The 22085-nt window shown below is 44.2% G+C and overlaps 1 protein-coding gene across 1 annotated transcript; it reads left to right on the top strand.

Moving 5' to 3' along the window:
• Positions 1 to 3482: 3482 nt before the first annotated feature.
• Positions 3483 to 21774, top strand: TMEM192 (transmembrane protein 192). Its single transcript, XM_083520351.1, has 6 exons — positions 3483 to 3651; positions 8697 to 8846; positions 10259 to 10523; positions 13316 to 13450; positions 18591 to 18693; positions 19612 to 21774. Exons 1-6 carry the CDS (start codon positions 3592 to 3594, stop codon positions 19733 to 19735), a joined length of 837 nt encoding a protein of 278 aa, XP_083376477.1. The 5' UTR covers positions 3483 to 3591; the 3' UTR covers positions 19736 to 21774.
• Positions 21775 to 22085: the final 311 nt, after the last annotated feature.

Below are 22085 nucleotides of genomic sequence, written 5' to 3'. Positions count from 1 at the left end.
TTCTATGAGGAGGACTAATTCTGAGGGGTCAAACAAAGAAATAATAAAAAAGTGACAAAAAAGTTATTTTTATAATGACGAGGATGACATTGGGCCCTCGTTATTAATTATTATTTACATCAGGCACTGATTATGATTTATGGTACACTGGAAACAATATATGCAGTGTTATATGTGTTTTAAATGTCGCAATGGTTTTGCAGCTCCCAGTTTTTTTTTTCTTCGGAAACGGGTCCAAGTGGCTCTTTTTGTCTTAAAGGTTGCAGACCCCTGGGTTAGTGTATTTCACATGCTGCAGCTCCACCAATGACAAGCCCACCCACTTCACCCCACCAGGGGAAAGGACAGAGAGTGGGACCTCCAATGAAGATCTCGGACTTAACAGTGCAATCCTGTGCATGTGCTCTTGGAAGTAAGTTTCATTAAGTTCAATGGGGCTTACTCCTAGGTAAGTGGGTAGAGGAGTCCTTTTTTAACTAATGTGACAAATTAGTTTATGACTTACAGTAAATTCCATTGGTTTCAATGGGAACTAAGTACAACTGACTTAGTCTGGATTTCACCTATAAGATATAACACAGCATCCAAATAATTGTAAACAAAGTTCCTTAACCTTTGGTGTACAGTCCTCCAGAAGGAAAGGGATACATAATTTTCATGTGTGTCAGTTTTTTGATACCCTGTCCTATAAGTATTTATAAACAGCAGTTGACGCTAGGCAAGGTTATGTAACATGCATTTATGCTGGATCCTTTTCTCAACGTGTTAATAAAACTGGTCATGGGTATAATATATTAATTTCCAAAGGAAAACAAACCTGTCAGATTTTGTAAGGTAAAGGTAAAGGGGTGACCGACTCTGGGGTTGCGGCGCTCATCTTGCTTTATTGGCCGAGGGAGCCGGCGTACAGCTTCCGGGTCATGTGGCCAGCATGACTAAGCCGCTTCTGGTGAACCAGAGCAGCACACAGAAACGCCGTTTACCTTCCCGCCGAAGCGGTACCTATTTATCTACTTGCACCTTGACGTGCTTTCGAACTGCTAGGTTGGCAGGAGCAGGGACCAAGCAACGGGAGCTCACCCCGTCGTGGGGATTCGAACCGCCAGCCTTCTGATCAGCAAGTCCTAGGCTCTGTGGTTTAACCCACAGCGCCACCCGTGTCCCATCAGATTTTGTATTTATGCCTAAATTAATTTTATATACAGCATTTACAAGCTATTCATTTATTTAATTAAATCTACTCCCCCCCCCATCCGTAGATCTGAGGGCGGTTCACAACATAAAAATACAATATAAAAACGCAAAATGCATGATAAAAAAACCCAAACAAACCAATAACCCTTCCCACCCCCTCCCACAAACACATTTAAAAGGGGTGTAAGATGTTAATCAGCCAAAGGCCTGGTTGAAATGGACCAGATTTTTTGCCTGGCAGCTAAAGGTCCATAATGAAGTTGCCAACCAAACTTCCCTGGGAAGACCATTCCATAAACGAGGAGCCATTGCAGAAAAGGCTGATCTCAGGGTCCAGGGTACGTTCCTATATAGATTAAATTTAATATAGTGCCATCTCGTGGTCAGTGGATCACAGTGCTCTTTCTGACAAGAAGCATTCCATTTTAATCTCTTTTTCACTGGCATGATCCCCTCCCCTGTAAATAACTATCAAAATACGCATGAGCCCCACTTTTGTTTTCTTTTAAAAATTAAAGTGAACAAAATGAGACATCTGTGAATATATTTCTCAAATCAATTAAATAATACGGAACAGTCAGTTTCAATGGGGGGGGGGGAATGATTTTAAGGCTGCAGTCCTAAACTCTCCCACTAGAGAACAAGCTCCATCAGACTCTGTTGAACTTACTTCAACTGCATGTCAAGTGTCTTCTCGAATATAACCCGCAGTAAATTGGAAAGATGCAATTTATTTATTTTAGAGATCAGCCTGAATATGAATGTTCCTAGTTATCAGCACAGTGGTCTTCCTCAGAAAGTGGGTTTCATGCTATGTAGAGGATTAGAATTATATGGGGAAAGGCACCTTTCTTTATTTGAACAACAGTCTCAACTTTCTCAGTTTTTGAGCAGAATTTTACCAATAAAGAATTAAATTGAAAAGCAGCAATTATAAAGTACTACTTAAGAATGGTTGGCATGCATTATCAGTGGTTCTGACTTCATTGCCAAGAGCCTTCCTGTCAATCACTATTTATCTTACTTTATTGTTTCTAGGTCTCCCTTCATCATTTCCAGTCCCAGAGTGGGTTGCAAGCCCTGTCTGCTGCTCTGTCTTCAGGGCAGGAGTTGGCTCTTTAAGATTCTGAAGTCCTTGATGAATGGCTGAAGGGTGGAGGAGGTAGGCTGTTGACAAAAGGCTTAAAAGGCCTTTATCAGAGCAAGCTGCTCACCTGAAATAAATTAAAAAATTGTCCAGAAGCTCCTTAGAGACCAGCTACGTTTGTTCTGGGTATAAGCTTTTGTGTGCATGCACACTTCTTCAGATACACTGAAACCTATCCTGCTCACCTGAAGTTTGTGTGTCGTCCTGCAACTTTAGACCTGCCTTGCCACCTCCTCTTTGGGCTCCCAATCAACTATAAAGGACCCCTGACAGTTAAGTCCAGTCTTGAACGACTCTGGGGTTGTGGCACTCATTTCACTTTACTAGTTGAGGGAGCTGACGTTTGTCTGCAGACAGTTTTTTCGGGTCATGTGGCCAGCATGACTAAGTTGCTTCTGGCGAAACCAGAGCAGTGCACGGAAGCGTCGTTTACCTTCCTGCCGGAGCAGTACCTATTTATCTACCCCGGGTTAAGTACTTAATTTGTTCCGGAGGTCCGTTCTTAAGCTGAAACTGTTCTTAACCTGAAGCACCACTTTAGCTAATGGGGCCTCCTGCTGCCGCCGGAGCATGATTTCTGTTCTTATCCTGAAGCAAAGTTCTTAACCCGAGGTAGTATTTCTGCGTTAGCGGAGTCTGCAACCTGAAGCATATGTAACCCGAGGTACCACTGTACTTGCACTCTGACGTGCTTTCAAACTGCTAGGCTGGCAGGACTCACCACGCTTAACAAACTACAACTCCCAGAATGCTTTGCGAGAAGCGGTGAGCGTTCTATGCGGTACCATAGCGCTTTAAACGTGAGGCGTGTGAACGCGGCTGTTCTCATCTCCCTGCTGAGTACTCAGGAGGAACCCTCATTTAAATAACCATTGCTTCTTTAGCGCCACCCTTGGCATGCACTTCGCCTGCAAAAAATATAATAAAAGTCTCAAATCCAATCTGCAGGTCGGACTGGCGTCCCTACAGAACGGCTGCCAAGCCGCCAGCGCTCTGCGCTCGTCCACTTTGGCCACACCTCCCCCCTCATGCCACGCCTCTCCGGCAACCCAGACAGGGAGGCGGAGCTTCGAAGGGAAAAAGAGACTGCGGAGCGAGAGAAACATCCGTCCAATAGCGTCGCGGGCGGAGGTTTGGGCGGAAGCAGCGCTGCGTGCGGGCACGGGGGGGCGGGGCGTCCGCTACACCTGACAGCGCCGCGCGGGAGTCGGGTGTGGAGCGTGTCGGGGCCGGAAGCAGCTGCGGAGAAGATGGTCGGCGTGTCGAGTGGGGCTGGGCGGCAGCAGCAGCAGCCGCGGCAGCTGGATAACGTGAGTCGCCAGGCGCTTAGGGGTCCTGCTCCCCGGGCTGCACAAGGGAAGGGGAGAGGCGGCTTTGGGGTGGAGCGTGTCGGGAGGACGCGTGACTCGGGAGGGCGTCTGAATCGCAGGGCGCGTGACTTGGAAGGGCGTCTCAATCGCACGGCGCGCCTCTTTGAGCCCCTTGGCTGCTTCAGTATCCCCGAAAACGGAGAGCTTCCAATAGTTCTGAGGGCTCCCTTGAACGGAGAGTCGTCGAATTGCAGCGTTGGGAGAGGGACCCCGAGGGTTATCCAGCCCAGTCCTGTGCAATGTAGGAATCCTGCTCACAGCCGTCCCTGGGTGGGCTCGAACCGCCGACCTTCTGCCTCGCAGCCAGATGCACTGGCCCACTGCGCCACAGTGTGCTTTTATTGCATGTATATCCGCCGCCCCCTCCCCAGCGGATAGAAGGTGGTATATTAGTGGTTCTGCTCCTCAGTTTAATCCCGTCACAACAACCCCGCGAGGTAGGTTTGGACTGAAAGGCTGTGGCCCAAGGTCTCCCAGGGAGCTTCGTGGCTGAGTGGGGATTTGCACCCTGGTCTCCCAGGTGTTAGACCAGCACTGAAGCTGCTGCACCGCAGCTGTTGGCCAAACAAGGCGTGGACGTTTATAGACTCCACCGCAGAGGTTTCTATCACACGCTTGCTTTTGCCTTGAAAACCTCAGTTCCTGCTTCCAGCTGTGTGGAAACTGTTTTGATTGTGAGGGAAACGATGGTTAGGAAAAAGTCATGTTAAAACTCCTGAAAGCCATTGAGTCCTGTCTGCTTACTGTCCATTTGGAAGTGCATCTTTTCATAATGTCTGCCAGTTACTTGAAGGGCTCATTGAATTCCAGCACAGCAGCCCCAAAATATGGCAATTTCAGTCCTATGCTTCTATTCTGTGAACTTATTGCTTTGGGGGCTTTAATTATGAAGTTTATTGCCCACCCTTTGTATAGGGAGACGCATGTCTTCAAGAATTTGGGTCCTAAGACATTTAGGGCTCTAATGGCAATGAAGAAAGTACTTAAGCTTTGTTTTAAGCTTCTCAGTTCTCTGAATGTTATGTCAGGGAAGGACTCTGCAACAGGTAAGCTATTGGAAAATCTAGTAAAGGGGTGTTGACCCTAACAGTAGAATTGGGTCCTGAGCTGAGAAGTATCTGTGGTTATTTTGGTTTTTTAAAAATAAAAGTATTTATATTCTGCTGTTTTGCAAAACATTAGGGTGGTGTATAAAGATATAAACATTTAAAAGCAATCAGGGGACATATCAGACAACTGTATAGGCCTGTCAGCATAAAAGTCTTCAAGTCTCGTGACAGTCATGCAGTTACTGGGCCACAGTTAGAAACAGACACCAGAATACTCGTAGTAGGGTTGGAAAAGAGGAAGTGTTTGCAAATATTTCGTTCAATTCTAAAATATTGTAGACAGACATTCATACTTACTTTGCCAAACATTTACAGTGGTACCTTGGGTTACAGACTCCGCTAACCCAGAAATAGTACCTCGGGTTAAGAACTTTGCTTCAGGATAAGAAGAGAAATCGTGCGGCGGTAGTGGAAGGCCCCATTAGCTAAAGTGGTACCTCAGGTTAAGAACAGTTTCTGGTTAAGAACGGACCTCCAGAACGAATTAAGTTCTTAACCTGAGGTACCACTGTATTAGACATTACAAGTATAGGCCATCATAAAACAGCCATACATAAAATTTTGAAATATATACTAATAAACAGCCATGTAAAATATATAATGAGGATTTTCATTGGGATTTCTTCCCACTAAATAGTGCCATTTGCCACTCTGAGAGACTATTGACCAAACTCAGCCACCTTTGCAGTTACTTCCAGGTTAATGTCAGACAGATGGAATCTGATATTTTCATTGTCCTGCGATGTTAGATTACCCCCAAAAAGGACTGTAGAAAAGAATATGTTCTACAGTGTCCAGCACATTCAAAGCAATGTCTATCACTTATGGGGATGTTCAAATATCTGTCCTTGACAAAGGCTGGGGGGGGGGGGAAACATTCTATCGGGTTAACACAAAGGTCCTGTGTTGGACTGGAATTGTTTTTTAGATATAAATGACCCTGTTATCTGTTGTATTTAAACTGTAGAACTTGGGGGAGCAAATTTTATTTACAGCGAATGGTAAAAATGTTGGAAGCAATTTTCAGCAATGTTACAAATATATCTTTTATTTTGGGTTTAAATGTTCAAAGCAAAGCTAAAAATGTGTTTGCATTGCAGAGTTGTGTTTGTTGTAATGGCTGCCTCTTGAGGTTGCGAAAGGTGGGATTCCGAGGCTCTTAAAGAAGACCAATCATTTTAAAACTGGTGGTTGTTAGAGGAACCATGCTCTGTCCCCTTAAAAAGAACTAGGTGAAAAACTGCAGTATTATGTTGAAATGAAGTTTCATTAGGAAATATAAAACTATCTTACATTTTGGGGCATCTGCCTATCTCTCTAGAACCCAAGGGAGGGCTGTTTTTTTAAAGCAGAGAAAACAAAACTTATTTACTCCATTTGTTGAAGAGAAAATTAGAAGTGTGTTAAGTACCATATTTTTTGCACCATAGGGCGCAGTGGACCATAGGGCGCACCTAGTTTTTAGAAGGGGAAATCAATTAAAAAAAATATCCCCCCCCCGGCCCAAAGAGCAGTGTACAGGCTGCCCACAACCTCTCCCTGCCGGAGGGGTTGCGCGCGGCTATGGCACAAGCCAAGGCAGCGAGCGGGATGGATCCCGCTCACTGCTTTGGCTTCCTCTTTAGCCCCACGCAACCTCTCCCTGCAACCTCTCCCTGCCGGGAGAGGCTGCACAGGGCTAAAGAAGCCATAGCCCCGTGCAGCTTCTCCCTGCCGGAGGGGTTGCGCGCGGCTATGGCACAAGCCTGCATTCGCTCCATAGGATGCACACACGTTTCCCCTCAATTTTTGGAGGGGAAAAGCTGCGTCCAATGGAGCGAAAAATACGGTAAATATGTTTGGGTGATGTTCAACTAAGTTTTACTCAGAGTAGACCCACTGAAATTAATGATGGAAGTTATATCCATTAATTTAAGTGAGTCTACTCAATGTAAGACTTAGTTGAATATCACTCTTGGTGTTCTGTTAAGCAGACATGACTGTTGAGCCTTCTACAGTTACTATTGGGATCTCTATTTCTGATGTTAAGGTATGAGTGTTGCAGTTTATGTAGCCCACATGGTATCCATGCCCAAGAAGAAGGTTATTGTCTGGGCTGGCAGAGCCCTGTGGCTTCCTAAAGCAGGAATCCTAAGGGAGAACCCTCAGAACAGCCCATTGAGAACACTGAGTGCCCTGTGGCTATGCACTTCTGGCTGTTGGTGGATGTGCTGTGCATTGGCTGGCTGACAGGAGCACTCCACTCTGCAACACTTCACACAGGACTGAAGCTACATGGTAGTGTTCCTCGTGTAATATGGCAGCTGTCCGTGCAATGCATATACAGCTCCAAATAAATATTGGGGTACCTGCATTGACTAGACAGGAGTTTAATTATATTTTTAAAATGCTAAATTAAGTGCTGGCTAGCTTTCAAAAGGGACGCGGGTGGTGCTGTGGGTTAAACCACAGAACCTAGGACTTGCCGATCAGAAGGTCGGTGGTTTGAATCCCCGCGATGGGGTAAGCTCCCGTTGCTGGGTCCCTGCTCCTGCCAACCTAGCAGTTCGAAAGCACGTCAAAGTGCAAGTAGATAAATAGGAACCACTCTAGCGGGAAGGTAAATGGCGTTTCCGTGCGCTGCTCTGGTTCGCCAGAAGCAGCTTAGTCATGCTGGCCACATGACCCGGAAGCTATCTGTGGACAAACACCGACTCCCTCGGCCCATAGAGCGAGATGAGCGCCGCAACCCCAGAGTTGGTCACGACTGGACCTAATGGTCAGGGGTACCTTTACCTTCAGCTTTCAAAAATTGTATAGTGAATTTTGCCTTCTTTAGTGCATTATAACTTCAAAACCTGAGGATCACAGTGATCATACATTGGAGCTTCTGAAATTTGAAAGTGGGCATTTAAACTAAATTATTAGGAAATATTTTTATCTTCCAAATATGAGCAGTTTCAATGTTTAAAAGAAGTTTGAAGGGCAAAGAGACTATTTTACATGTGGTGCCAAACTTGCATGGGGTTGGTTACCCATTAAGGTAAATGTTGACTTCTGTGCTAATTTAGATAAGATTGAGCTGTCTTTGGGAACAAAAGAGCTCAAGTGATGCCTTCTAAAGTAAACTTGCTTGAATTTTTCAAGGACTAAACTAGATCACATGCCTTTCTCATTCCTTTTTACTAAAACTGAATTCTTTTTACTGAAACTGAAGTAGTTTTCCATTCTGGCAGGACAATGCCAAAAATGCTTGTGTAGGACAGGAAAAATGAGTTGGGCAATTATCCTGTGATTATGTGTGATGTTATTTCTTAAAAATTTTACAAAAAAAACCCTCAATGGTTTTTGTTAGATAAATGATCTCCTAGGCATCCCTTCTATCTCATTGCGCTTTACGAGTTCTGCTTAAGTTCCTATTTAAAACCTTAAATGTAGATGAACACATTGAAAACCATAAATTAGCTTAAGCAAGTTCATATTCACGTAGAAAAACTGCACTGGTGTTTGTGCTAAACTAGTGTGGGCAATATTTGTTGCCAGTTCAGGCAATATTGCTTACCTTCAATTTATTGGGACTATTTCACATTGGTCAACCCCAGTTCTTTAAGAACTGGTTTGCAAAAATAGACTACACTCTTTCAAAAACAGACCTGTACATGGGGGTAATTCCCACTGAGTACAGTTCCAGTTCCCATTGAGTATTGTTCCAGTTAAGCATACATAGGATGGTGCTGAGAAGATTTAAAAAACTTGCTTGCTGATGTAGCTTGCCTGTGTAAGTTAATAAACAACAACAACAACATGTATGCAAAGGTTGATGATCGAACTGTCTCACAATTGTTAAACTTCTCTTGGTTTTCTGTTTTGAACTCTATGTTGCTAAATCTATTTCAGGGATCTGTTTCAGAGATAACACAGAGCATGGATGACGACCCTTTGCTTGATGCACCGCTCCTTCCACCTCATGCATTGCATTCCAGGATGTGTCCAAGGTTCCACGCCATACCTACAGTCGGCATTGCCAATATTTTGCTGCTCATGCATGTAAGTTGCCGATGAGTTATTTGGATAAATTAAATGATGCAGAGGTGCAGTTTGCCCCCAGGCCTTGAGTTGAGCGAGCGCGTAGCAGCGCTGGCCTCTTCCTCAGGCATCTCCTGCACAGCCACTAGAGTAGCTCTTTCCCCAGCAGACAAGTGTGACATGGCTCTCCTCCTTGGCCACTTAAAAGGTGGAAGGGTCAGCCCAGTCAGTTTCCTGTCAGCCCTCTCCAGAAGTGTGCTGTTGTGGTCGCATGTTCTGTCTGTCCCTGCTCTTTAAGGCCAGAGGGTGGCAGCATGTAGAGCAAGTGGGATGACAAACCAAACTGATGCACCTGGAAATTAGAAAGCACTAAGGCATGGATGAAATCTCAAAATACGTTGCGGGCAGCAAGTTGGGGAAAGCTGTTACTGCCCAACCTTTATCCCTAGAGTTGTGTTGGCTTGAGAGGCAAGCAGACAACAATTGTGTCTATGTCCCTGTCCCATATACTGATGCCATCCAACTCCCTGCCCTTCGTGACCCTAGTCGGTGAGAATCAAGCATTTATAGCCCTTCCTTCCAGTACCAAACTTAGTGGCACCATGCTGATCAGTAGAAAAGTGAAATGGAGCTGCCCCAAAGCAGGTGTGTGTTTCTGTTTACCGGGACTTCATAAGCACAACAATACTGCTTTGTTAAGAACCACCTCCCTCCAAAAAAAAAATAAAAAAAAATCCTGCTGGAGAGGGCTATGCAATCAAAAGTCTTCCCCTAGAAACAGTCAAAGCTGTCTTGGTGGCAAAAGCAACAGAGGGATAGGAACTGTTCCTGTGGAGAACTGGGATAATGCACACACCACCAGCAGCTGTAATGGCCAGGTGGCTCCCACTCGGATTAAAGTACTTGCATTCAGAGTTGGTGATAATAGAATGGGCAGCTTCATTTCTGTGCTGTCCTGCTCAGGTTGGGGGTCACCTTCATTGCCTTCTGCTGGCCACTGTTTACCAGCCCCAGAGATTCCTTTGGGGGAAGGCTGACCGCACTGGCATTTGCATGTGCATGTGTCACTTCCCATCATTACCTTGTCAATACTGGGATAGCTCAGTCAGCAGAGCATGAGACTCTTAATCTCAGGGTTGTGGGTTTGAGCCCCACGTTGGGCATAAGATTCCTGTGTTGCAGGGAGTTGGCCAAGATGACCCTTCTGGTCCCTTGCACCTCTACAGTTCTAGTATTCTAATAGGCTGGAGGTTGGCTTATATTTTTCCTTCCTAGTGGGAAGGCTTAAGAACGTACTATGGGCTAATGATGCCATATCAGCAATAGAAAATGGTTTTGAATCTGTAAAATAAAGTTAGAGCAAACCTGCCAGGCTTGGATGTGTTTGACTTTGATGATGAGCATTTGAAATTTCTTTCTCTTTTCTTCCTTAGGTTGCTTTTGTTGTTTTGGCTTTTCTGGCAGGGATATTCTGCTCTTACCCTGATGCAAGTGGAGATACGTGTCCTCAGCATTACACTTACCCACTTAAAGTGCAAACTGTTATAGTTACTGCCAAAGTAATTCTCTGGATCCTGTATCTGTTTCTTGAACGGTATATTCACTTCCACCATAGCAAGATCAGAAGGAAAGGCTACCTCCAGATCTACAGAGCCACAAGGCATCTTAAGAGATTTCCACTCCTAATTCAGTCTACAGGTGAGCCTAAACCTACTGCCTACTTGTCAATCTCTTGTTTGTAAATATGAATTCTTCTACTGCACATGCATGAAGCATCTCACATGGTCATGACAACAGTGCAGTTCTAGCTTTCGCTGCATCTTTCTAGTATTTGGTCTGACTTGGACAAGATGAAGCCTTCAAGGTAAGCCAAGATTTATCAGTAATTTTTGTAATGCATTTTGTATTCAGTCCACTTTGTTCCTTAATGTATACCACATCTCTCCTCTCATAGCTCAACTGCAGGTACCATAGCTGCCAAAAAATGGCCATTTGAGGTGTTTTGCTCCTATAGCCATCAGGAATTGACTAGTACATTGTGACAAAACGTGCCATACTGTCCTAATAATGTCCAGGGTATTCCTTACTGCAGTTAGCTCAAAGGGGGGCACTGGCTCTATGGATCAAGGAAAGAGTGGGCACTTTAGCTTCTACCCTGATCACAGTAGATGGTGGTGTGGCAGGAATCTGAGCTCTGTAGGATAATAATAATAATAATAATAATAATAATAATAATAATAATAATTAATAATTAATAATTAATAATTTATTACTTATACCCCGCCCATCTGGCCGGGCCTCCCCAGCCACTCCGGGCGGCTTCCAACAAAATATTAAAATACAGTAATGCATCAAACATTAAAAGCTTCCCTAAACAGGGCTGCCTTCAGATGTCTTCTGAAAGTCTGGTAGTTGTTCCGTTTGACATCTGGTGGGAGGGTGTTCCACAGGATGGGTGCCACTACCGAGAAGGCCCTCTGCCTGGTTCCCTGTAACTTGGCTTCTCACAGTAAGGGAACCGCCAGGCCCTTGGCACTGGACCTTGGCACTGGACCTCAGTGTCTAGGTAGAACAATGGGGGTGGAGATGCTCCTTCAGATATACTGGACCGAGGCCGTTTAGGGCTTTAAAGGTCAGCACTAACACTTTGAATTGTGCTCGGAAACGTACTGGGAGCCAATGTAGGTCTTTCAAGACTAGTGTTATGTGGTCTCTGCGGCCGCTCCCAGAGTTACAGCCTCAACCTGATGCTTGGAAAGCAGAAGTACAATAGAAGTATGTTGCAGTATGTAATAAACCCATTGCATGTTGACATTTAACAGATGGTTGTTCAGCCTTGACTTGAAAACCCCCAGCATGGGAGACCCCATCACGCCTTTAAATAATCTGCTGCATTGCTGAACTGCTCTTGCAGTCAAGAAGTTTCCAGCCAAAATCTGCCTTCCTTTAACTGCCTTCCTTTAACCATTTGATGTCTGGTGCCCCAGAATTTAGTCACTTTCTTCCTCTAAGAAGCAAATATTTGAAGAGCGCTATCATGCCCTCTATAATCTCAGATAGGAACTGAATAATGAGTAATTCATGAACAAACCAAGCCTTGGTCAAAAGCCTGCTTTTGCTCAAATTGAAATGGTGGGCTCTTGTTGAGTTATTTTCCTTCTCTGTCTACTGATGCAAGAAATGTTCAATTAACAGATTAATGAATTTTCCATTGTTTTTGTAACAACCAGAGTGGGGACGCAAGTGCCTGCATATTGACTGAAAACTGTGGGCTTTAATACTTAAATAGAGCTGCTTTCTTTGTGTGCAGTTTGCCCTACTTATCAAGTTGGCCACAGTATGGCTGCAGTGTTAAGAAGTGGCCACTAGGTGGAGCTCTGGAGATTTAATATGAAAGATCACACTATAGAAGTAGCTTTTGGCTAGATAGTGTTGGTTTTGAGGACAATAGCTCTTCTTGCAGTATACAGTAATGATTCACGCTTGAAGCACTGTGTAGCTGAAAAACTTTAGAACATGTCTGTGAAAACTTGAGGGCAAAATGTGAGGTCGAAACAGTAATCCTTCGTGACTTCAGCAGTGTAATAGTGGGGAACCACTGGCCCTCAGGCTTCCCAAGCCCTTGCCATTTGACCTGTGAGGCCACTTCAGCCAAGCCACATGCATGTGCCCCACACCTGATAGGGGGTAGGTAACGACACGACTTCCTTGAAAGTGAGTTTTGCAGTCACCATAATCAGAGGCTCCTGCAAGGCCTTTGCAAACACCCATCATGATGGGAGCTTTGCTAACACAGCAGACCAGCTGATTAACTGTTCCTTTGTCCATGCAATTTGATTCCAAAGGAAACTGGGGGCCCTGATGTGTGCGGGACTTGGCCTGTCAAACATGGTGCACGGGTGGTGAGGTGGGTAAGGATCTCTGATCATAGGTGTGTTAAGAGAAGGGGGAGAGGAAGGGAACAGTCTAATACAGACATCAGCATCTTACTGTCAGTCATATGTTCTCAGCTGCAATTCCCAACTGGAGGGCATCAGGTTAGCGAAATCTAGTCCAATGGATAAATGTAACCGGTACTTCAGATGTGTTCTTAGTAATCCTCAGCCATACATACTGTAAAACATTTTACCTTAAGTTCAGACTCTGCACCTTCTTGCATGGAGTTGAATATACATTTGCTAGTGACAACTTGGAAACATCTTCCATGCCATTTAGCTTGAACAGAAAACTGAAAAGTGCAGCTGAAATAAACACAAGGGTCTGTTCTTCTTTCTTATCCTATAGTAAAGCCACTGGTCATCTAAGTGAGGCTGTGCGTGGTTGAGAATGTGCTCAGTGCCTGTTTTCACTCATGACCGAAAGAGTCAGCTGGGTATGACTATTGGTTCAAAGTTAATGCTGGTTTATGTATTTGGGGGTTATCTTGAGCTATCTGGAAGCTATCTAGACGGCTGGGTTTCTTAACCTGTCTCATCTGTGTCTTTTAATAGGTAATATAGCTTTACTGCTGATCTTGTCAGCGCAACATTCCTTTCCTGATCACAATAAAATGTATCTCTGCTTCATCCTGGGAATCTTGAGCGTGGAACTACTATGTTCGTTGATATGTGTGGTTGTCTACACAGGTAAGAGCAGCAGGATTGCCTTGCGTGTATAAGCCACTTAGACTGTCCACTAGGCCACAGAATCACCTCTTTATTTTTCTTCAGATTCATTGCTAAGATTAGCTTGACCCAAGGGGCCTGCTAAGAGTTAATAATCTGATGGCTTGGATGGTTGTATCTTCGCTTAATAAGGCAATACAAGAACGGGCCTTGTGCACTCATATGCAGCTGCTTCAATCCTGCCTTTATGTTAGTAACCAAACAAGCTGGGGAGTCTTATTCTGCCTAGTTTCTCTCTATTCCTGTTTTTGCCCCATCAAGAAATCTGTTTTCTGGCCAAGACCTGGGGAACAGCTGGATTTTACACTTCCGTGGAAGCAGAATTGGCCATTGTCAGATTCTCCTCCCCAGCAGCCTATAACCTGCATGGCATACATTTGTATGTTACTGCCTCCCACATTTCATCTTGAAATTCTTGGCAAACGCCGACTCAGTGGCTTCCCTGCCAGCCACATTTTTTTCTTCCATTTCCTCCTTGCTTTGATTGCCCATCTACACTGATGAGTTCTGGGGAACTGAAACATTGTGCACTATGTGAGAGCCAGTGTGGTTAGTGGTTAAGAGCGGCAGACTCGTAATCTGGTGAACTGGGTTTGTATCTCTGCTCCTCCACATGCAGCTGCTGAGTGACCTTGGGCTAGTCACATTTCTCTGAAGTCTCTCAGCCTCACTCACCTCACAGAGTGTTTGTTGTGGGGGAGGAAGGGAAAGGAGAATGTTAGTTGCTTTGAGACTCCTTTGGGTAGTGATAAAGGGGATATTAAATCCATTTTTTTTTAAAAAAATGGACATTTTGGTTGGCGTAACAAAAGGGCTGCTCTAATATGGATTTTGACCACAGTTTACTGGTTTTAAACATAGCAGGAAACAGTAGTGAACTGAGACTTCCCAGCTCACTTGTGCAAGGGGGGGGGGAAGGAAAATGGCTCCATGTGGAAGAATGAAGCTTGTTCATACATTGCTTTATAAAGTCGTGATAGGGTCATCCCAATGTGGCTTAGAAGAATAGAATTGGAGAGTTGGAAGGGCCCCCCAAAGGTCATCTAATCCAACCCCTTGTAATGTATGAATCTTTTGCCCAATGGTGGGGCTTGAACCCACGACCCTGAGATTAAGAGTCTCAGGCTCTACCGACTGACAAATTATCAGATTCATGTTTGTACAACCTTATTCTGTCAATAAAGTGTGTATTTTTAACAATGTGCGTAGCTACTTGACGTTTGATAAATGCAAAGAAGCTGAAATGCATTCAAGCGTTTCTAACTTCATTCTATTGCATTGATCCAAAATGCCCAGATGGAGGGATAGAGTTCTTTGCCCGATGCTAAGATGTTGTTTAACACTGTCCTATCCCAAGGGTTTTGGGCAGTTAATAGTGTCGAAGAGAGGACACACAAAATGCAGCTGTTGATCTAGAAATCTCTCGCTTGGCAGTGAGAGCCATCTTTGTGGAGGAGCAGCTGTTTTGAGGGGTTTCTTGCCTGGCACTGATAGGCAGCTGCGTCTCTGCCCATGTAGTGCAAGGCTCTTCATTTTTGTACGTATGGCAGCCGTGGAAGGAGGCAAGACCCTGCTTCTGAAAAGTGCCAGCACAATTGACAGAACTTGAGGTCTGGACCGCAGCCTGATGTCACCTGCAGGGCAATGCAGTTCTTGAGCCACCTCCCTCCTTTAGGAAGACAGAAGTTAAAGCTGCCGAACTTCACAGCGTTAGCAGGGAGGCAAGAGGGAATCGTGATGCGTTGAAAATATTGCAGAGAGGAAACGGTGGCAGTGCTGCTGATTTAAGAGGGAGGCCAGGGAGACGGCATTGACTTTCGACCGTGCCAGCAGAGCAGCTCTTGGGTGTAAATAATTGATCTGTCAGCTCCTAGATTAAAGGAGTGAGCTCTTCATGTTTTTAAAGAGAGGAGAATTTGTATGATGGTTCTGTGCTGGCCTTGCTGCTTTCGGAGGCCCCCTGAAACTCCACACAGACGCAGGCCCAGTGTGATGTCACAGTCCAGGCACAAGCACAAAGTTCATGGGCTTCCAAGACCACAATTTACGTGTGATGGCCGCAGATAGCGGCCGCATCTGGATGATTAAATCCTGTCTTAATAAGACAGAACACATCCACACTTTGTGCACACATCCTCTGCGCTTTCTTCTGCATGCACAGGGAAACCCTGGGAATTAGACAGCCCTGGGTTGTTAGACCCTTTAATTAGTTCTCTTTTTTGCCTCCTATAAAAACTACACAAGGCACTCTCTTTTAATGTTTAAATAGCACAAAACCTTTATTTAGTGTACTTGCATTTGCAGATTAAAATATACAATGCGGGTGGGTGTTTCAGAGGTGTAGCTTGGGTGGTGGTGCCAGCATGTGTAAGTCATGGTTTAAAGTTAGCTTTTGCTTCCTTGCTTGTTGTTCCTGGTTCTCACGTGACAAGAAGCTATAGCTAACTGCAGTGGCTTGGCATACTGTCCAGTTTGCACAAAGAGTGGATTAGGGGACTGCATGCAGATGTATGGAGCGTGTACACATCCTCCTAATTAAACGAGTAATTTGTATAAACCAGGTTCCATTAGATCAGGCACCCCCAAACTCGGCCCTCCAGATGTTTTGAGACTACAACTCCCGTCATCCCTAGCTAACAGGACCAGTGGTCATGAAAGTAGATCTAGCTGGGAAAATGAAGTTGTCGTTTTTTTCTCTGAAGGCACATAACAATCCCGCTACTTCTTTGCCATGTGTATTTTGCCTTTGCCTATTGTAAAAGTGGCCCTGGGAACCTCTATTCAAAATTCACCTACAAATGGATGAGTGAGCTCCCTTGACTCTTTCCCATTGGGCTGTTGGCATGCTCCACTTGCAAAGGAACAGTCAAGAACTTACTTCGAGCTCCCAGGAATTCCATGTCCATACACATTCTTCTTGCCTGACATGTATAAAGTCAGGAATGGGGCAGCTGGGCATGGTTTGGAGAAAATGGCCAAATTGGGACCCATGTTGGACCTAATTAGAGTGGTGGGCCGGAGGTTCCCGACCTCTGTGTTAGAGTTCACAAGTGGAACCTACAACAAAATGTTGCAGTCCTTTTGCTCAGGGTTTTTGTTGCTTCATTTCCTCTTCCTTTCTTTTTTATTTGCACACCACCGCACACATTCAGTGAGCATTCTGTGGCCACTGGTTGCCCTTGATCCTTATCGGACTATTTTGTGGGCCTTGCCCCTATAGGTGTTTTCTAAAGACTTTATTTTTCTTCTGTTAACCTTGATATTCTCTGAACCTCTTGTGTGTTGATGCCCCTGCTTGGGCTACATGAGCAATGACACCCTTGCCTGAAAATTCAATTTTTTTAGAGAATCGTCAACTTTCTTATCTTTTCATGATCTTTTTTTTTACCACCAACCTTCCAAAATGAAGTAGTTGTGTATCTGAACCCTTCAGGACAGTGTTCCCTAACCTTGGGCCTCCAGCTGTTTTTGGACTACAATTCCCATCATCCTTGACCACTGGTCTTGCTAGCGAGGGATGATGGGAGTTGTAGTCCAAAAACAGCTGGAGGCCCAAGGTTGGGGAACACTGCTTCAGGACACCTGTTGGGTTACAATTGCCTTAAATGTCCTGGAATGCATGTGCTGGGGTAATCTGATCTGGCCATGAATAGCTGAATTCTGATGTTGTTGAGAGCCAAACTCAGCTGATTACTTTACAGCTTGCTGACACATCTGCCTTGGTTATTCCTCTGATCAGTCATGCAACCTGCTTGTACACAACAGGTGGTCTAGTATAGTAATTCTATGGGGGGAGATAGGAGGGGGGAGAGAAGAAGAAAGTTCCTATTCAAAAGGAGATGCTGACTGAGTAGATAAGAATGAAGCATTGTGTTGACAGTGGAACTCTCTTAAAAAGGAACTTCCTCCACCATCTTTTACCAAAGAGATCAGATGAATTTAAGCATTCCGATTAGGGACGGTTGAAGGGGACTTGCCAAACCACATTAACTGGTCTGTAAAATTAAGCTGCCTATTATTTTTTTGTAATTGGCCAAAAGTGGTATAAAACCTGCCATTTCACACTGTCATGCTCATTGCAAAGATGATCAGTTTTCCCCTCTTGGGCTTCAGCTCTCAAGCATTGTTTATGGGTTTGCTATGGGTAGTAAATCTGTCTAAGTAACATATTCAGCTGCACATTCCCTGCTTTCTCCTATTTTCTGCTTCTCTTCCTTTTCCTCTTTTCTCCCTGTGCTCAATTGTCAGCTTCTCTAGGCAGGGGCCTGTTGTACTGAATGTAAATCAAAACAACAATAAGCAGACCTAAAGGGATGCGGGTGGCGCTGTGGGTTAAACCACAGAGCCTAGGACTTGCTGATCAGAAGGTCGGCGGTTCAAATCCCTGCGACGGGGTGAGCTCCTGTTGCTCGGTCCCTGCTCCTGCCAACCTAGCAGTTCGAAAGCACGTCAAAAGTGCAAATAGATAAATAGGTACTGCTCTGGCGGGAAGGTAAACTGTGTGCTGCTCTGGTTCACCAGAAACGGCTTAGTCATGCTGGCTACATGATCCAGAAGCTGTATGCTGGCTCCCTTGGCCAATAAAGCGAGATGAGCGCCGTAACCCCAGAGTCGGTAATGACTGGACCTAATGGTCAGGGGTCCCTTTACCTTTAAGCAGACCTAGGAACAGAACACAGGTCACTCAACATGCATTGGCTGTGGTCCAGATGTGGAAAAGTAGGATATTGCATGTTTGTAACTCAGGTCACCTATACGTGGTTCATGGAGCGTCTTGTGTTCATGTATGGAATGGAGCCAGAAGTAAAGTCCCATCTTGTAGCAATCTTCTTTTTCTTCTGTGGTGGAGCAAATGGTAGAACAGAAATGGAGAACCTGTGGCCCTCCAGGTGTGGTTGGGACTTCCATCAGCCCCAGCCAGAATGGTCCAGGGGTCAGGAATGATGGGAAATAAAATGCAGCAACAGGTGGAGGGCCACAGGTTCCCTCTCATTGTTCTAGAAATTAAAATGGTTCTGTATTTAAAAGTCTTCTGAACTGTCAATTTATAGTTCCGCTGTCAGACTGCACACACTGTAGCTTTCCCCTTTTCTAATTACAGTAAAGGTAAGCAACTTTAACCGGGCAAAACCAAGACCTGATGTCATAGAAGAAGAGCAGATGTATGCTTATCCTAATCACACTACCTCAGAAGTTGGATTCAGGTAACATCTCCTGTTATTCATTATTCGGACTGTGCACTAGGTAACAAATAGCATTTATTGGAAAGATGAAGTCTGGCTTCTTGATAGATGCCAACATAATGTTCTGCACCATTACTGAGAGTGTAACAATAGCTATCACTGGTATTTGTGTAGCTTGGTACTGTTATGGTTAATGACATGCTGGACTTGATTGACGTACAGTTGACAACTCTGTATGTGGCTTATCTACATAAACACTTTTGGGCTTAGCTGCGTCCTCAGAATTGGGAACTGTGTTTATCCACTACTTTTGTTAATTCATTTGTTCCTTCCTTGGTGCATATCTGAAGACACAGTGATTTTTTTCATATGCTTGGAAGACACTTGGTGCCAAACAGATATATGACAGCTGGCAGTGGCTGTGGTTATTGAAGGTTCAAGAAATAAATGCACTCATAACCTGTTGAACCAGTCAAATATGTAAGCCACCAAAATGGCGTAACTGCCTTCCTTTATTTAACAAGGAGCTGAAACTATAAGTAATATTGCTGGACATATCTTGAGATTTCTATATTCCACCAAATATATACCTTTTTAACACATATTTGTCTTCATCATAAAGCATAAGGGTTATTTTACTAAGAGTCGGTGTAAGTGTTTTACTTGACTTTTTAATAGGCATTAACAATGCTCCTTTGTACTGATTATTTGAGATTTCTGTATTCATTGTGTTAAGGTAACCGTGTTCCACCTTGGGTGGTCTGTTCCCCAAAAGGCATCGTATAACTAAACAAATCTGAGATCAGTATGTAAATGCATTTTGGGAATAGGAGGGTGTCCAGTAGGGGGAAGAGTTGCTGTTGCCTTCTTAAGTTTCACATGGTTGAGATGGAAGATGATAATGTTCTGTAAGTAACGTGGTTTGAATTTGTCTTTTAGGGAAGCCTCAAGCTTGGAAGAAGTAGTTGAGAAACAAGGAGATGTGATAGAATACCTTAAACGACACAATGCTCTACTGAGCCAGAAGATGCTGGCTTTAACATCCCAGCAGGGCAGGGGCTAGCCGTGTCCAGGAAACAGTGGCCAAATAGTGTTAAAAATGGCGGACTAACTTGAATATTGACTCGTCCTCTGACAGCAGCAAACACATCTTACGCAAGTTTGCAGTGACAGATTTCCAGTCCTAGTTCTGAGCAGCTGTCGGACCTCATCTGGCTTGGTGCTTAAAGCTGCTTGGTTTTTAAAGGACACTTTTATTTTTGAGATCCCCCCCCCCACAAAAAATCCCTCCTGTACAGAGAGCTGGCATTAACCAGGGGAAAAAAGACCTTAATCAGTTGTCTGTTTGGTTCTTTCAACACTCTGATTTGAAAGTGATGCAGATTTCCAAAGATTTTAGCTGTCGTTTTGAATGCCATCTTTTTTCAAACCAGTATGAAGCAAACACCTGAGTATCAAGTATCAAAATGTTAATACACTGTGCATTTATTTGGTAATTGGTCAGGCCATCAATTAAGGATTTTTAGTTTCTATACTGCGGCTGCAATGGATGACCTCACAGTGGCAAGATCCCATAGGAAAGGCTGCTGGGTGTCACAACTGACTCCGGGAGACTTTCACCAATGTAAGTGCACTCATGATGACAAGTAGCACTGTAAATTCAGGGACTGATCCAAAGCGGTATGGAGACGACACTTAGACAAGTGGGAAAGAGAAGTGAAGTAGCTAGTCCCAAGGCAGTTGTATAGATGACATTTCAAGCATCACTCCAGACAAGGATGGCAAGATGAGGCTGGCAGTCTGAGAAGTCAGTTCTTCTGGCTTGTTCACGTGTTACATTATCACATGTTATAAATGCCAGTATCCTGTTGTCAGCAAATGGTTGCATACTGAAAATATGTTGTTCACTGCCTCCAGCTTTTTCTTTTTCTTTTTGCAGACCGGTTATCCCTTCTGCTTATACCTCTCTGCTTGTCTTGCTAGCGGGAAATAAGTGAGAACAATTAAGGGGACAGTGCAGTGCATGTAAGAACCTGCATGTTAACAAGCTACGTGTAAAAGTATTTCAGGGAGAATTGAGTACCTCTGGCCCTCCTGATGTTGTTGGACTGCAGATCCTTCAGCCCCAGCCATCATGGTCAACAATCAGGGATGATGGAAGCTTCAGTCCAGCAACATCCAGGGGATCACATGCCCCCCTCCCCTGGCCACCAAGGTGTGTCCTGCTTAAAAAACAGCCCTTAAATTCTTCTCATGGAAAACTACTTGGGTATCTAATCCTTCATATGGGACAAACAAGAAAACCCCCAAAAATTTGCATCACAGTGATTCACACATGCTTCATGGCGCTGAAGTTTAGAAACGGATAAAAGTAAACTAACAAAAGCATTTTTCTTACAATGTTGACATACAGTTTGAATCTGCCATGATCGTTGCTGCAAATATTTCACTTTACAGGATAGTATCCAGTGTCTGCTGTCTTTGAAAATGTCGGCATTTCCCCCCCGAAGCCAAGTGGCTCACAGAAGTGTTTATAGGTTCAACTCTGCTTTGAATGTATTTGATTGAACTCTGTAGATGCTAATCGTTGGGACACATTCCCCCTTTAAGTTTCCCATACAGCTACAAACAGCTGTCATTTGTCTGCTATGCCACTTTGCTGCCAACAAAGGCTGGGTGGTTTTTTGTTTTCTGTTGTTCTTTTTTGTATATCTTAGTCAATATTTCTGTAGAAAGACAAACACTTAAACAAACAGGAGGATTTTCCAAACATGTGCTGCGATCTAGTTTAGAGAGAACAAAAGCATACCATTCTGTCACACTTCATGCAAACAGACTGTTAATCCACTGCTCAGTGAGAGATGTATATAGTATTGTTTAAGGGACAGTATAAGAAAACTGCAACTGGCTGCTTCTGACACTTAACATGTTCTTTCCTTGTTAGCTGTGCCTTAAACACAGTTGGGATTTTATTAAGAAGTGGAGGAAGAAATATGTATACTTTTCCTTTTTTAAAAGGACACTCAGGTTTTGATCTGATTTGTATGTGACTCATTCTCTGTTTTGTACTAAATGTGAAATAAATAAACGCAACAAACCCTACTCACTTTAGTCTGCTGCTAGCTAAAGGTAAAGATGATTGTGCTCTTGCATTGGGGTAGAGCACTTGAGACTGGAGGTCTTCGTAAATGCCTGCTGGTGTGTTGTTCTTGCCATTGAGTCTGGTAAATCACAGCTAAGTGCCTAGAACCATTAGAAAGTCACACTAAATTGAAGGCTTGAGTCAATGTCAGAATATCGAACCTAGGGCACCTGTGCAAAATCTGCATATCATGTAGAACCCAGTTGTTAAATCACATTTTCTGTTGACATCAGCCAGGTCTACTCTTTTAGCCTGTTAAATTGCATTGAAC

Source organism: Podarcis liolepis, assembly GCF_965112155.1.
Source record: "Podarcis liolepis genome assembly, chromosome: 9".
Classification (NCBI taxonomy): Eukaryota; Metazoa; Chordata; class Lepidosauria; order Squamata; family Lacertidae; genus Podarcis; species Podarcis liolepis.
This window is presented reverse-complemented; position numbering and strand designations above follow the sequence as displayed.

What these genes read in the sequence shown, in the direction of transcription:
- TMEM192 (XM_083520351.1), top strand. Translation starts at nt 3,592, where the DNA reads ATGGTCGGCGTGTCGAGTGGGGCTGGGCGGCAGCAGCAGCAGCCGCGG. An exon ending in ATGTGTGGTTGTCTACACAG is followed by an intron (nt 13,451 to 18,590) that starts GTAAGAGCAGCA and finishes TTCTAATTACAG; the next exon opens with TAAAGGTAAGCAACTTTAAC. An exon ending in ACCTCAGAAGTTGGATTCAG is followed by an intron (nt 18,694 to 19,611) that starts GTAACATCTCCT and finishes TTTGTCTTTTAG; the next exon opens with GGAAGCCTCAAGCTTGGAAG.